The 15442-nt window shown below is 40.8% G+C and overlaps 1 protein-coding gene across 15 annotated transcripts in view; it reads left to right on the forward strand.

Moving 5' to 3' along the window:
• Positions 1-771: 771 nt before the first annotated feature.
• The window catches only part of DNAH6 (dynein axonemal heavy chain 6), a 359634-nt gene continuing 344963 nt past the window's right edge, over positions 772-15442 (forward strand). For all 15 annotated transcript variants that reach the window (XR_010343231.1, XR_010343232.1, XR_010343233.1 and 12 more), the window contains exons 1-3: positions 772-972; positions 1981-2077; positions 3092-3164. Coding sequence is in view for 12 of the 15 variants with exons in the window: in XM_064377854.1 (XP_064233924.1) it covers positions 2003-2077; positions 3092-3164 (148 nt within the window). In the remaining 3 variants the exon portion in view is untranslated. The remainder of the gene's footprint in view (positions 973-1980; positions 2078-3091; positions 3165-15442) is intronic.

A 15442-nucleotide genomic window follows, 5' to 3' on the forward strand; every position in this document is an offset into this window, starting at 1 on the left:
TAAGCATTTATTGTTGCATAAACCATCATAATGTGCTCACAGAAGTAGGAAGAGACACAGTCTGCCCTTGTAGGTTTTCCACTACTGAAGAGGTGAGATTGAAACACACAGAATATCAGATCAAATTGTCTCCCCAAAAAAGAATAAAAGTAACCAATACTACCATATACAAACTCTGAATGCATTTGCATGTAACAGTAGGGGAAAGCATAGGAGAAAATGGTTCAAGCAGTGAGAAGTCTTTCTGGAAGAGGAAACAGTTGAGCTAACCCTTAAAGACAACATCTGAAGTCCAAGAACCCTCCTCTGCGGCCTTGGGTTCCGGGAGGCTCGGGAGCCTGGGCGGCGGATCCAGATGCTCCCACAGCTGTGTCTTCGTCGCTCCGCTTCGGGGTCCAAGACCCAACAAGACCGACGCGAGGAGGCGCCCACGGTGCCCGCCGCCCCGCTCCCAGGGGACTCGGACGAGGGTTCCTCGGCGAGCGGTCGGGGCCTGCTTCCCAAGGTGCCTGCGAGCGCCTCCAGCCCCTCCCCGCCTGCCCCAGCTCCGTCCCGCCTCACCCGACCGCGGGCTTTGTCCACCCGCCGCGGCGCGGCTCCTCCCCCGTCTCCGCCGGCTACTCCCCACCCCCTCTGCTGGCCCCACTTCCTAGGCGGCGGAGCGGGCCGGGGAAGGAAGGGTTAACCCGGGGCGCTTCCCGGCGCGGAGGGATCCGGAGGCGAGCCGAGCGCGGTGCTGAGGCCGCCTCAGCGAAAAAAGAGACCCACAAGTTCTATTCGGTTTAACTGCCCGCCCGCCCCAGGAGGAAGGGGCGTCCAGGCCCGAAAGCCGCCTCCCCCGCCCAGACCCCAAGAGCTCGTGCGGGGCAAAGTGAACCGAGCCGCTGGGCGGTACAAGGTGAAGCCCGAGCCCGCTCTCCTGGCCAAAGTGAACTTTAATCGGGGTGGTTGGATGCGGAGACGGGGCGGCAGGTAATTGCGGGCTAGTGAGCGGGAGGGGGGAGGCGGGGCAGGGCTGGGGGCTGCGGGGCGCCGCGGCGTCCCTGCCGGAGCGGGGGCGCCCCTGGCCCGCGCCTCAACTCTGCGCCCCTGGCCCGCGCCTCAACTCTGCGCCCCTTTGTACGGTGCCAGACCTGGGGTCCCCTCCAAGTTGGGGAGCGGAGTGGGGGCGGAGGCGCGAGTCGCGGGCGCTCAGGCCCGCTGGCGGCGCGCTTGGCCTGTGCGCCCCGTTCGGCGCTCGACTCGGGCGGGCGCCCAGGCTGTGGGGCGCGCGGGAGATCGGGCGGCTTCGGCCGCGGAGCCAGGCTCATTGTTCGTAGGTCCCGGGCAAGGCAGCAAAAGTGGGAGGAGGCCAAGCCTGGGTAGGAGGACGCCGGACGAGAGCGAGACTAGTTGTCGGCGTTTCTGTTTTCTTTTTAAAAACGCCCCTTGGATGCGCTGGGGGTGCTTTCCGACCCCCTGGGCCCGCCGGGGACATCCGGGCGGCGGCGGCGGCCGCAGACGCGGGCCTGCGAGCGGCTCGTTCCCTGCAACTTGTCAGTTCTATTGTTGCCGAGCGAGTGAGTCACTTCGCATCTCCGCTCGCCGCCGCTCCGCTGCTGGACGCCGAATTGCCCCTCACCTCGCTCCTCGAGACGCCAGCCGCGGCCGGGCCCCGCGCGCCGAGCACTCGGCGGCGGCGCGGAGCAGGGGGCGCCGGGGAGGGGGCAGAGACGGGTTCGGAAACTTGCGGGAGACGCGGCGAGTTGCGGGAGCCGCCGCGTCGCTCTTGGGCCGCGCCGAGGAACGCGTGGATTCGGGGACCCGGCGCGGGCACTGAGCTCTCCCGCCCCCTGCTCGCGCCGCGGTGGGAGCGAGTCCGGGTCTTGGAAGTCATACCGGCGCCCCCAGCGCTCTTCGTCTTCAGCAGTACCTCTTTCTGGCCCCTCACACATTTGGGGCCTCGGTGGTCTCTCGTTGAGCCCGTTTGCTCTGCCCTAGGACTTGCTAGAAGTGGCCGAAGATGAATCCCCAGCAACAACGCATGGCCGCTATAGGGACCGACAAGGAGCTGAGCGACCTGCTGGACTTCAGTGCGGTATGAGAGCTTTCCACGGCATCTTGGGGTTCTGCAGAGGGTTTTTTTTTTTTTTTAAAGAAAAAAGAAAGGGTGGGGGGAAGCAACGTGGAGACTAGGCAGCGTGAACTCCATCTGCTTTCTGCTTGAGCAGTAGTTCTCAGGGCTGGAGTCCAGCTCCCCCAAATTGGACACCTGAACTTTGATGTAATGTCTAGACTTGCAGATTTAAAACTTAATGCCAGAGGGGTCATTTGATTTAACCGGTTAAAAGGAGAACAATGTAATTATGAGTTTTGGTTGAATCAGCCTCCGACCCGGATGATTATTAGGGATCTTGTACTTTATATGAAAAAGTATTGTTGTTTTCTTCAACACTCCTCACCATTTTCCTCTCTAATATCAGATGTAGTTTATGGTACCTGAAAGATGTCAGCTACAAGAAAGGCAGTCCAGATCTAGAATTTCCAGCCTTCTGAGCAGAGTACTTTTATTTATCTGTGTGTATGTATACTTACTATGTTCTTAACATAGGAAATAACTGAAAAGAAAAAATCAACTGAAACCGAAGGGCCCACTGGTTTTATTTTTAATGGGTTTAATTCCTTCATTAACTGCTGTTAGGAGGTAGCACCTATACCTGCTTTATACAACTCAGTTATAATCCTTACTGTATGTAGTAATTTAATTGGCCATGATTTTGACTGTATGTGTATATTAAGATGTAATGTAAATGTAATGAGATTCACTTAGTTCCACAGTGTAAATCAAGGGTAATAATATACTACTTAAATTTAATAATCTTGGAGTCTTCTATGTAAATGATAGGGTTTTCAGAACATATGTAACCATTATTTCCAATTAATCAGGAATTAGTATCACTCAGTGTATTTGCCTCTCTGGATCTGAAAGTATCTCCAATTTTATTTTAACTTCCCTCTGAAATACAGTAACTGATTGATGGCTTTGGTGGACTTTTGTTTGCAAGGTAGAAGAATTTCAGAACTAACAGATAACATTTGGATTATTTTGCAGATGTTTTCCCCACCTGTTAATAGTGGGAAAACTAGACCAACCACACTGGGAAGCAGTCAATTCAGTGGATCAGGTAAGATGATGTCTTAAACCAGAGACTCATATTTTGGTGGCATGACACATTTTAGTAGAAAAATAGAAAGCATGACATTTAAATATTATTGAATATATGTATATAAAAGGTAGAATTGAGTCAAGCGATAATTAGTTAAGCGATAATTAGTAAGATTTATTAATTTTAAAAGATGACAGTTCCCTCAGAAATTTGTAGGAAATCAATGGTTTTGTTGACAATTATTTAAAATGTTAATGGGGTAAATTTTCAAAATGAACAGAAACTTAGATTTATTTTTAAATGTTACCTATTAGATTACTGAATTCTGTCCTACTCTGTCTCTGCTTCTCTGTTTTTAATAATTTCTAATGCTTTCTTGAAGATCTGTCTTGAATTGCAACGATGAGAATAGCTGGTAAGTGAAGCAGCAAAACTAAAGACCTTGGAAATGGATAGTGAGGGTTCTTGAATATAACTTCTAAGAATCTGGGGGCCAGGTGAGGTAGCTTATTTTTCTCTGTAGCTAATTGATGGCTATGTAATCTGTTGCTTTGCTATTGGACGTTGCAGTAGTCTCCTTACTTGGTCTTCTTGCTGCCATTTGCTCTCTTTTTCCAATCTGTCTTAATCTGCTTGAACTGCCATAACAAAATACTGTAGATTTGGTGGCTTAAATAAGAGGAATTTATTTTCTTACAGTTTTGGAGGGTTAAAACCTGAGATCAGGGTGCCAGCATGGTCGCCTTCTGGTGAGGGCTCTCTTTCTGGCTTGCAGAGGTATACCATCTCACTGTGTCCTCAGTGTATGTGTGTGTATGGTGGGAGGGTCTCCTGTGTGCTCTTTGGTATCTCTCTCTTTTTTTGAAAAATTTTTTATTTCTGTAGATTTTGGGGGAAGAGGTGGTAATTGGTTACATGAGTAAGTTCTTGAGTGGTGATTTGTGAGATTCTGGTGCACTCATCTACCCAAGCAGTATACACTGAACCCAGTTTATAGTCTTTTGTTCCTGACCTCCCCTCATCCTTTTCCCTGAGTCCCCAAAGTCCAGTGTATCGTTCTTATGCCTTTATGTCTCAAAGCTTAGCTCCTGCTTTTGAGTGAGAACGTACGATGTTTGGTTTTCCATTCCTGAGTTAACTTCACTTAGAATAATCATCTCCACTCCATCCAGGTTGCTGTGCATGCCATTCATTCATTCCTTTTTATGGCTGAGTTGTATTCTATTTTGTGTGTGTGTGTGTGTGTGTGTATATCACAATTTCTTTATCCACTACTTGATTGACGAACATTTGAGCTGGTACCATATTTTTGCAATTGTGAATTGTGCTGCTATAAACGTGTGTGCAAGTATTTTTTTCATATAATGATTTCTTTTCCTCTGGTTAGATACTCAACACTGGGATTGCTGGCTCAAATGGTAGTTCGACTTTTAGTTCTTTAAGGAATTTCCACACTGTCTTCCATAGTCTTACTAGCTTACATTCCCACGAGTGTGTAGAAGTGTGTGTCTTTTTTTTTTTAGTGCATCTATACCAACATCTGTTATTTTTTTATTTTTTTTGATTATGGCCATTCTTGTGGAAGTAAGGTAGTCTGGCATTGTGGTTTTGATTTGCATATCCCTGATCATTATTGATGTTGAATATTTTTTCATATATTTGTTGGCCATTTGTATATCTTCTTTTGAGAATTGTCTGTTATGTCCTTAGCCCGCTTTTTGATGAGATTATTTGTTTTTTCTTGCTAATTTGTTTGAGTTTCTTGTAGATTCTAGAGATTAGTCCTTTGTTGGATGTATAGATTATGAAGATGTTCCTGCACTCTGTGTGGGTTGTGTGTTTACTCTGCTGAGTGTTCCTTTTGTTATGCGGAAGCTCTTTAGTTTAATTAGAACTCATCTATTTATCTTTGTTTTTGCTGCATTTGCTTTGGGGTTCTTGGTCATAAAGTCTTTGCCTAAGCCAATGTCTAGAAGGGTTTTTCTAGTGTTACCTTCTGGAATTTTTCAAGTTTCAGGTCGTAGATTTAAGTTCTTGATCCATCTTCCGTTGATTTTTGTATAAGGTAAGAGATGAGGATCCAGTGCCATTTTCTTACATGTGGTTTGCCAGTTATCCCAGCACCATTTGTTGAATGGGGTGTCCTTTCCCCACTTTTTATTTTTGTTTGTTTTGCCGAAGATCAGTTGGCTCTTAAGCATTTGGGTTTATTTCTGGGTTCTCTGTTCTGTTTCATTGGTCTGTGTGCTTATTTTTACACGAGTACCCATGCTGTTTTGGTGACTATGACCTTACAGTCTAGTTTCAAGTCAGGTAATGTGATGTTTGGTTGTTTACTGTATATATATTAGACTTGTGTTTCTTTTCCTTTTTTTTTTTTTAACCACTGAAGGCAGAGCTAAGGCCAGTATGGCAGCTATGCCCAGTAGATTTTGAGTGCAACTGATTATTGTATAATAGCTGCTCAGCCTCTGGAGTTTTAACCCTATAATTAAAAAAAAGTCTGATGCCTACTTTTGGTAAATATTGAACAAAGTATTTCTGTTGGGAAATTCTGAGGTTTTACTTATCCTAACGTTCTTTAGAATACTGTCATTTGGGGTTTTTTGGTTGTTTACTGTGTGCATATTAGACAGATTATAGACTCTGTGGCAGCAAAGACAGTGCTTTACACTTGTGTTTCTGCACAGTTTTGCCAGATTTGATCTTTTTGCTTAGTCTTGCTTTAGCTGTGCTCTGTCTTTTCTGGTTCCATATGAATTTTAGGATTTTTTTTTTTCTAGTTCTGTGAAGAATGATGGTATTTTCATGGTAATTGCACTGAATTTGAATATTGCTTTTGGCAGTATGGTCATTTTCACAATGTTGGTTCTACCCATCCATGAGCAAGGGATATGTTCCTGTTTGTGTCGTTGATTTCTTTCAGCAGTGTTTGGTTGCTTTCCTTATAGAGGTCTTTCATCTCCTTGGTTAGGTATATCTCTAAGTATTAGACTTTTGGCTGCTATTTTAAAAGGGGTTGAGTTCTTGATTTGATTCTCAGTTTGATCAGTGTTGGTGTGTAGTAGAGCTATTGATTTGTGTACATTACTTTTGTATCCTGAAAATTTGCTGAATTCATTTATCAATTCTGGGAGCTTTTTCCTTTATTATTGTTTTTGAGACGGAGTCTCGCTCTCTCTCCCAGGCAGGAGTGCAGTGGCATGATCTTGGCTCACTGTAACCTTCTAGGAGGTTTTTTGGAGAAGTCTTTAGGGTTTTGTAAGGGTACCATCATATCATCAGCAAACAGCGATAGTTTGACTTTTTTACCAGTTTGGATGCCCTTTCTTTCTTTCTCTTGTCGGGTTGCTCTGGCTAGGACTATGTTGAATAGAAGTGGTGAGAGTGGGTTTCATTGTCTTGTTCCAATTCTTGGAGGGAATGCTTTCAACTTTTCCCCATTAAGTATTAACGTTAGCTGTGGGTTTGTCATGGATGGCTTTTGTTACAGTGAGGTATGTCCCTTACATGCCGATTTTGCTGAGGGTTTTAATCATAAAAGGATTGTGTATTTTGTCAGATGCTTTTCCTGCATCTGCATCTGTTGAGACGATCATGTGGCTTTTGTTTTTAATTCTGTTTGTGTGGTGTATCACATTTATTGACTTGCATATGTTAAACCCATCCCTGTATCCCTGGTATGAAACCCACTTGATCATGGTGGATTATCTTTTTGTTAATGCTGTTGGATTTGGTTAGCTAGTATTTTGTTAAGGATTTTTACATCTATGTTCATCAGGGATATTGGTCTGTAGTTTTTGTTGTTGTTGTTATGTCTTCTCCTGGTTTGGGTATTATGGTGATACTGGCATCATAGAATGATTTAGGGAGGATTCCCTCTTTCTCTGTCTTATGGAATAGTGTGAATAGGATTGGTACGTATTTTTTTTTGAATGTCTGATAGAATTCTGCTGTGAATCTGTCTGGTCCTAGACTTGGTTTTTTGGTGGTCTTTTTTTTATTACCATTTCAGTGTCACTCTTTGTTTCTTTGATGTTTCCTGGCACTAATCCTATCATGAGGGCCCCACTTCATGACATCATCTAGCCTAAACTAACTTTCAAAGGCCCTATCTCCAATGGGCATCCGTCACATTCAGAGTTAAGTCTTCTACATATGAATTTTGAAGGGACGTAAACATTCAGTTCATAATACAGTCCATTTCATACACTTAAAAACTCTACTTTCTGTGATTTGTCTCAGGATCTGCTTTGTTCCCTGTTGGCTATCAAAACAATTAAAAATGCAACCTTAGCATTTATGTTCTTTAATAGTCTGACGGACAAGCCTGTAATCCCAGCACTTTGGGAGCCCGAGGCGGGTGGATCACGAGGTCAAGAGATCGAGACCATCCTGGTCAACATGGTGAAACCCCGTCTCTACTAAAAATACAAAAAATTAGCTGGGCATAGTGGCGCGTGCCTGTAATCCCAGCTACTCAGGAGACTGAGGCAGGAGAATTGCCTGAACCCAGGAGGCAGAGGTTGCGGTGAGCCGAGATCGCGCCATTGCACTCCAGCCTGGATAACAAGAGTGAAACTCCGTCTCAAAAAAAAAAAAAAAAAAAAAAAAAAAAAAAATAGTCTGACAGAGACTTACCTTAGCCAGTCTTATATTCATTGCTTTTCAGTCTGAATTGTATGGTTCAGTCACACTGGTCTCCTCACCTGACCTCCTACTTCCAATTATTCTTTACTCCCAACCTGGAATACCCTTTGCCATTCTTATGCCCTTTGAACTCTCTTTCATTTATGAAATCTTTCCCGGCCATTTCAGGTTATAATTTTGTAAAAAATATAGCATTCACATATTTTAAAGGCTTTTTGGTGGAGGAAAGTACTAATTCTTTTTTTACCACTGAAGGCAGAGCTAAGGCCAGTATGGCAGCTATGCCCAATAGATTTTGAGTGCAACTAATTATTGTATAATAGCTGGTCAGCCACTTGAGTTTTAACCCTATAATTAAAAAAAAGGTCTGATGCCTACTTTTGATGAATATCGAACAAAGTATTTCTGTTGGGAAATTCTGAGGTTTTACTTACTCTAACATTTTTTAGAATACTGTCATTTGGAGTTTTTTGGTGTTTAAGTATATTAGACAGATTATAAACTCCGTGGTATAAAGATAGTGCTTTAACACTTGTGTTTCTGCACAGTACCATGCTTTGAGGTAAATAAACACTTGGTAGGTGATTATTTGATTTAGGGTTGGACATGTGTGATAAGTTAGTGGAAAGATGGATTAAATTCTCCTAATTGCATTTTCTCTCCTAGCACAAGCTGCATGGTGAGGCTTTAAGGAAGCATGGAAGCTTATGTAGAATAGCTGACTGGAGACGTGAGGTGTTGATTTTTGAGACTGTTCTACTTGTGTTCTTATTTCTTCTGCAAAGGTGACTTCAGGACTCCATGTTTAACCATCCAGGATGAGCAAGAAGTGGCCAAGTAGTAAAGCTATGGAGGTTGTATGTGCAAACAGCTGGTTCTGTAGAACCACAGCCAGCTCTAGCTCTGAAAAGCAAAAAGAAATGATACTTTCGTCGTATGTTTTTGTTTTTCGATAAGGTATATAGCACTTTTGGTCTTTAGTAATGTCAGACTTAGGGGAGAATGGCTTTTGTGATTCTGGGATTCATTAGGCAGAGGAGCTCTGTTTTAGGAGGACTCTAGGAAGCCAGTAGCTGGCCAAAACTTTGGAAACAATATTTTTTCTAAAACAACCTTGATTTTTTTTCCCCCAATTGAGTTGAGCCAGGCAGGAGAGGTTATGTAATCTAGTATTATAGTAGATGTGAGGAAGCAGTTGTAAAAGCAGAGAAAGATAGTCTTATTCAGTGGAATTATAAGTTCATTTTCCTGTTCAATTTGTGATAGGGGCGAACCTTTTATTTAATACTCTGAATTGTCTTTGGTTTTAGATTTTGAGGCCACAGCTGCTTTTGTTGATTGTAGGAAATATGTCGTCCTCATATTTTGAAGTTAGATTGCACGTCTAGACATGACGTCTTTTTAACAATTGTTTCTTTTTCTTTTTTCTTTTTTTTTTTCCTTTTTGAGATGGGGTCTCACTCTGTTGGCCAGATTGAGGTGCAGTGGTGTGGTCATAGCCTACTGCATCTTTGAACTCCTGAACTCAAGGGATTCTTCTGCCTCAATCTCCTGAGGATTACAGGTGTATGTGACCATGCCTAGCTACTTTTTTTCTTTTCTTTTTTTTTTTTTTTTTTTGTGTAGAGACAGTGTCTCACTGTGTTGACCAGGTTGGTCTCAAACTCCTGACCTCCTCAAGCAGTCTTCTCACCTTGGCCTCCCAAAATCCTGGGATTACAGATGTGATCCATCGTGCCAAACCTTTAAATTATTTTTTATTTTTTTTAGGCTGGGTGTGGTGGCTTACACCTATAATCCCAGCACTTTGGGAGGCTGAGGTGGGCAGATCACTTGAGCCCAGGAGTTCCAGACCAGGCTGGGCAACATGGTGAAACCCTGTCTCTACAAAACATACAAAAATCAGCCAGGTGTGGTGGCATGTGCCTGTAGTCCTAGCTTTTCAGGAGACTGAAGTGGGAGGATCACCTGAGCCCAGGAAAATTGAGGCTGCAGTGAACCATGATCCTGCCACTGCATGCCAACCTGGACAATAGAGTGAGACCCTGTCTCAATTTTTTTTTTAAATTGAGACGAAATTTTGCTCTTTTGCCCAGGCTGGCATGAAGTGGTACGATCTTGGCTCACTGCAACCTCTGCCCCCCAGGTTCATGTGATTCTCCTGCCTCAGCCTGAGTAGCAGGGATTATAAGTGCCCATCACCACTCCTGGCTAATTTTTGTATTTTTAGTAGAGACGGGTTTCGCCGTGTTGGCCCGGCTGGTCTCAAACTGTTGAACTCTGGTGATCCACCCACTTCGGCCTCCCAAAGTGCTAGGATTACAGGTGTGAGCCACCACTGCTGGCCAAATTTTTTTTGTGTGTAAATTGGGAGTTGAATTGACTGTTCTGATATAATTTGGAGAGACACTGTTACTCTTGTATATAGAATTTGGAAAAATTCTGTTTTAGGGAAAGCATCTTTTTTTTTTTTTTTTTTTTGAGCTACCACACTGGGCCAGAAAAGCATCTATTGAAGGTTAAGGCATTTTGTGAGTAGAGGTAGGGCTATATCAATCTGGAGATATGATTTCTGATAAAGATAATAATTCTCATTTCAGTAATCTTTCTTAGAACAAAACATTGTTCATTGTAAGCTTCTCATTAACTGAAGACGACTTGATCTGAGATTTTGGCTCTTAGAATACTCATCTTCATGTCTCAATTGTCATATGATTTACCTCTGAAATATGTAGAGTATATTTTCTTGTGAAGTCTGATAGAGTTGGTTTTGTTTTGTTTTTCAAACAGTAACTTTCATTGATTGTAAAACCTTCTGATTTCTGAGATGCCGCCTTACCAGTCTTAAGGTTGATTTTTGGTTCTCTGAAAGTGCCCATTGCTCTCTGTGAAAAGAGCAGGTTTGCATGTATTCAATGATTCTAAGATGAGATAATTGGTATTTTTATGATTTGAATGGAGGCTTTGTATTTTTGAATTTTGTGAAACAAAGCTATGTTTGTAAACACATTTCAAAAAATATAAATGCCACTTTTTTTGGTGAAGATACTCACTGAATAGCAAGAAAGTTCAGAAAAAGGAGCTTTTGTTAACATTTAATAATAATCTGACTGTTTTCATTGACTATCTCATTGATGTTTAAAGAGTACCTGATGTTTAGAACTTTTTGTATTAAAAATAATCCTGAGGCTGAGTTGTGGTAGGAAAATATTTTCTGGTATAAAATGCTTCTTTGCCAGTTTGGAGTTTTTCAACTATTGTCTTGGTTTAGAAGAGTATATTACAAGTAATATATTCCAGTATAAAGATAGTTTTGGGAAACTCTAGGAAAGCATTTGTTTAGTGCTTGATGTAAGATGAACAAGTTGCTATGGTATCATGGATAATATAGAACTATTTTGATATGGCTCAACTGGTTTAGGTGTAAATACACAGTATAAAAGCATTGAGGCAAAATTTAAAGTCTTCAGATTTTCTGCTTTATTTCTTTCTGAGAGAGTGTCTCACTCTGTCACCAGCCTGGAGTTCAGTGTCAGGATCTCCGCTCACTGCAACCTCCGCCTCCTGGGTTCAAGCGATTCTCCTGCCTAAGCCCCGCTAGTAGCTGGGACTACAGTTGCCATCATGCCCAGCTAATTTTTTGGATTTTCAGTAGAGGTGGGGTTTCACCATGTTGGCCGGGATGGTCTCGATCTCTTGACCTCGTGATCCACCTGCCTCTATCTCCCAAAATGCTGGGATTACAGGCATGAGCCACTGCGCCCAGCCAAGTCTTCAGTTTTTAAAAATTAAAGTGGTTTTAATTTTATATTCCTTTCAGTTTTTTCTTTAAAGACTTTTGTTAACTTTTTAATGAAGTTATCAGTTCAAGTATGAATGTATTTTGTACATTCATATGTACGTTGAATGTTGTAGAGGAAGTGCATTATATCTATTTGCAGTGGTTTGTGCCAACCTTCTAGGTGACATAGGAAGAAAGTGTCAAATTCAAGAAAGCCTGTATCGTGTGACCGAAAACGTTTTGACTACTTCTGAACAATTGCAAGAACGTAAGCCTAAGCTAAAAAATTTAAACAGTATGGAAAGATATTTGGTGAGGAAAAAAATCCTTCCTATCCTTATTCCCACTACCTTTGCAGAGATTTTCCTCTGTTCAGTTTCTTCTCAAAGCTTTGCACGTGTATGTAAATGACGCATAGCCTCTTATTTTTTACGCAATAGGGAACAAATAGTTCTGCAACTTCACCTTTTCATTTAACAGGAGGATAATAGGGGATCACTATGTAAAGGGCATTATTGAACCTATACTGATTTTAGTAGGATCTTTGATTTTCTAAAATATGTGTAATGATTTGACCTAATTATATATAATTTTGTGTATGGCTTAATTAAGCTAAAAAAATGAAAAGCATTAGCATTTCTTAACAATCAAAAGATTTCAGTTTTCTCAACTTAATTATTCTCCTTGTTTAGAAAAGAAGTCTTACTATAATAAAAAGCATTCAATGAAATATTTGTTCCTTATGTATAGGCCCTTATACAGGGCACACTTTTATATGAATTATTTACATACTCTTCATAATAACTCTTTGAGGCTGATTCAGTTTTACTTCCATTTTTGCAAAAGGGAAACAGGCTTCAGTAGGTTGAGTAACAAAGCTAGTAAGTAGCAGAATCAGGCTTCAAAGCCGATCCATAAAATCATGCAGCAATTAATTCAAATTATTAAAAAGCAAGTCTCATGGACAGTGGTTTAATATCCTGTTATCAAATATCTCAATTATTTAATATAAAATTTTGGTGAAGTCATCATTATTATAATGAATTTGATGGTGGGCTTGGTTGTAGAAAGAGAACTGGCTCTTGCCTAATCTAAACCCAACATCGTATTAGAGTCACTTGGGGAGATTTTAAACAATTATTCCTGTATTCCCAGCCCCAGGCATTCCAGTGGCATGAAGCTGGTGTTCAACCTAGGAATGCTAATTTTTAACAAGCTACCTACTTAATTTTTAGGCAATCAGTCTGACTTTAGTTTAGGACCAATGAAGTGTTTATCTTTGATTTCAAATTTATGAATACGAGGCTTTTGTTTTCCCTCTAAAGGTAATGAACCATTACTTTGTAGAAACAGACATGAAAAACTTGAAATTTCATTTCATGTATTCAGAACAAAAGTTTTCATTTGTTGAGCTATATATTGTATTGTGTTAAATGAATTTGATTATTTCCATAGGGCCATATTGTAACAGAAGGTGAATTAAACTGAAGACTTTTTATCTTGTCTCTTGCAGAAGCAAACACTGTGAAAACTCTTTGTAAAACCACTTTGTAAAATGCATAGATTGGAACAGAATTAAGTGATTGAGACTCTGAAGGCTCTAGAAATGGGTTATCAGTTTCATTTTCAGCCGAGAGCAGGATAATACTTACCCAAATAAATAATTGTGGATTAGATATGTTGCCTTGTAATTGCTTTAAATGCTGAGCCTAGATTACCAAGCTTCTAAGACAAGGGAATTAAAAAATAAATCACTTAGTGGCCTTTATTTTCTCTATATATGTTTTTTGTATTTTGGTAAACCTGTGTATAATAAGTAAAAAATTCTTTCCCCTTCTTGAGGAGTTCTGCTTGCCAGTAGCCAGAGTAGAAAGATTGGCTGGCAGTATTCCTGGCATTGTAATTTTTAGTGCACAAGATATTTTCTTAAAATATTGATTGTTCTGTGAACTCTTTCGCCACGGGGACAGTGAAGTTAGCAAGTCACAGTACATTAAACAAACACTACTTACTAACATTAACTGCAAAATAATATAAGAAATAGAGGAATATGATACAGACTGTAAAAAATAGTAAATAGAAGTGTTTGGAGGAAGGGGTCAATTCTTCGATTTGATATATTAAGAGAGTCTATTTCCATATAAATTATATTCACCTTGCCAATTTCTATTAAGCCTGCTGGGATTTGGGGAATATTGATATCTTAACAATACTGAGTCTTCCAATACCTGAACATATCTCTTACCTATTTAGGTCTTCTATAAATTTTCCTTGGTAATATTTTGCTCTTTCACTTTGGAGGTTTGCACTCATTTTGTTAAGTTTATCCCTGGCCGGGCACGGTGGCTCACGCCTGTAATCCGGGCACTTTGGGAGGCCGAGTCATGTGGATCATTAGAGGTCAGGAATTCGAGACCAACCTGGCCAACATGGCATAAACTGGTCTCTACTAAAAATCCAAAAATTTGCTGGGCTTAGTGGTAGGTGCCTGTGATCCCAGCTACTCCAGAGGCTGAGGCAGGAGAATCGCTTGAACCTGGGAGGCGGAGGTTGTTGTGAGCAGAGATCATGCCATTGTACTCCATTGTGGGGGTTAGAGTGAGACTTTGCCTACCAAAAAAAAAAAAAGATCTGATCCCTAAGATATTTATGTTCTTTGATTCTGTTATATGTGGTATTAAAACATTTCCAGTTGTTTGTTGCTGGTATATGACAATGATGATTGATTTTTGTACATTGACCTATTGGTATGAAATTGTTCACAATGTTCCATTATTGTTTTATTGTGTTTAAGGCATGTAGTCATGTTTTGTCTTTTCTGCCTGATATTGGAAATTGTGTCTTTTTTGCTTTTTCTTAATCCGTCTTAAGAGAGAGTTTATATTAATCCATGTATTTTCCATTACCAGCGTACTTCATTTCTTTGTGTATGTTCAAGTATTCATCTTGTCTCATTTTCCTTTTGCCTGAAGAATTTTCTTTACATTTTTTTATAGTGCAGGACTGCAGGTAATAAATTCTCTTTATTCTTGCTTATCTGAAAGGTTTTTACTTTGCCTTTGCTTTTGAAGGATATTTTTGCTAGATGTAGAATTCTAGATTGACCTCTTTTTTTTACTTTTGGCAATGAAACAATGTCTTTCCGTTATATTTTGGCTTTCATTGTTTTTCAAGTCTGCAATAATGATTTTAATTCCTTTCTATGTAATATTTTTCCTATAGTTGCTTTTAGATTTTCTATTTTTCACTAATTTGATTATAGGCTTGCTATGGTGTAAATGCCCCTTCCAAAGCTCACATTGAAATTTAACTGACATTGTAATGGTGTTAATAAATACATTGTTAGAAATGATTAGACTGTGAGGGCTTCACCCTCATGAATTGATTAAAGTCATTATCTTAGGAGTGCATTTGTTAACTCAAGAATGAGTCGTTAGAAAAGTGGGTTTGGCCCTCTCTGTCTCTTTCTTGCATGGTGGTTCTCTTTTCCCTCAGTCTTTTCCGTAATATGATACAGCCACGGCACGAAGGCTCTTAGCAGATAGTACTAGCACCCTGATGTTGGACTTCCAGCCTTTGGGGCTGTGAGAATACTTTTTTAAAAATAAATTACGCAGTCTTGCGTACTCTTTTGTAGCAGCATAAAACAGACTAAGGCAAGGTTTCTCTGTGTATAGGTGTTTGAGATGTATGTTTATAGTGGTTTATCAGATCTGAAAACATTTTGGCCATTATATCTGTCTTCAAATATTTTTTGTTCCACTCTCTTACCTTTTAATTTCGGGCTTCAGTTACACATTTTTTAGTACTCTTGATAGTGTTCCACAAGTTCTCTTAATTTCTTTTTTAGTTTTCTTTCTCTTTA

Source organism: Aotus nancymaae, unplaced genomic scaffold (genome assembly GCF_030222135.1).
Source record: "Aotus nancymaae isolate 86718 unplaced genomic scaffold, 86718_ANA_hifiasm-v0.15.2.pri h1tg000017l, whole genome shotgun sequence".
In the NCBI taxonomy this organism is placed as follows: Eukaryota; Metazoa; Chordata; class Mammalia; order Primates; family Aotidae; genus Aotus; species Aotus nancymaae.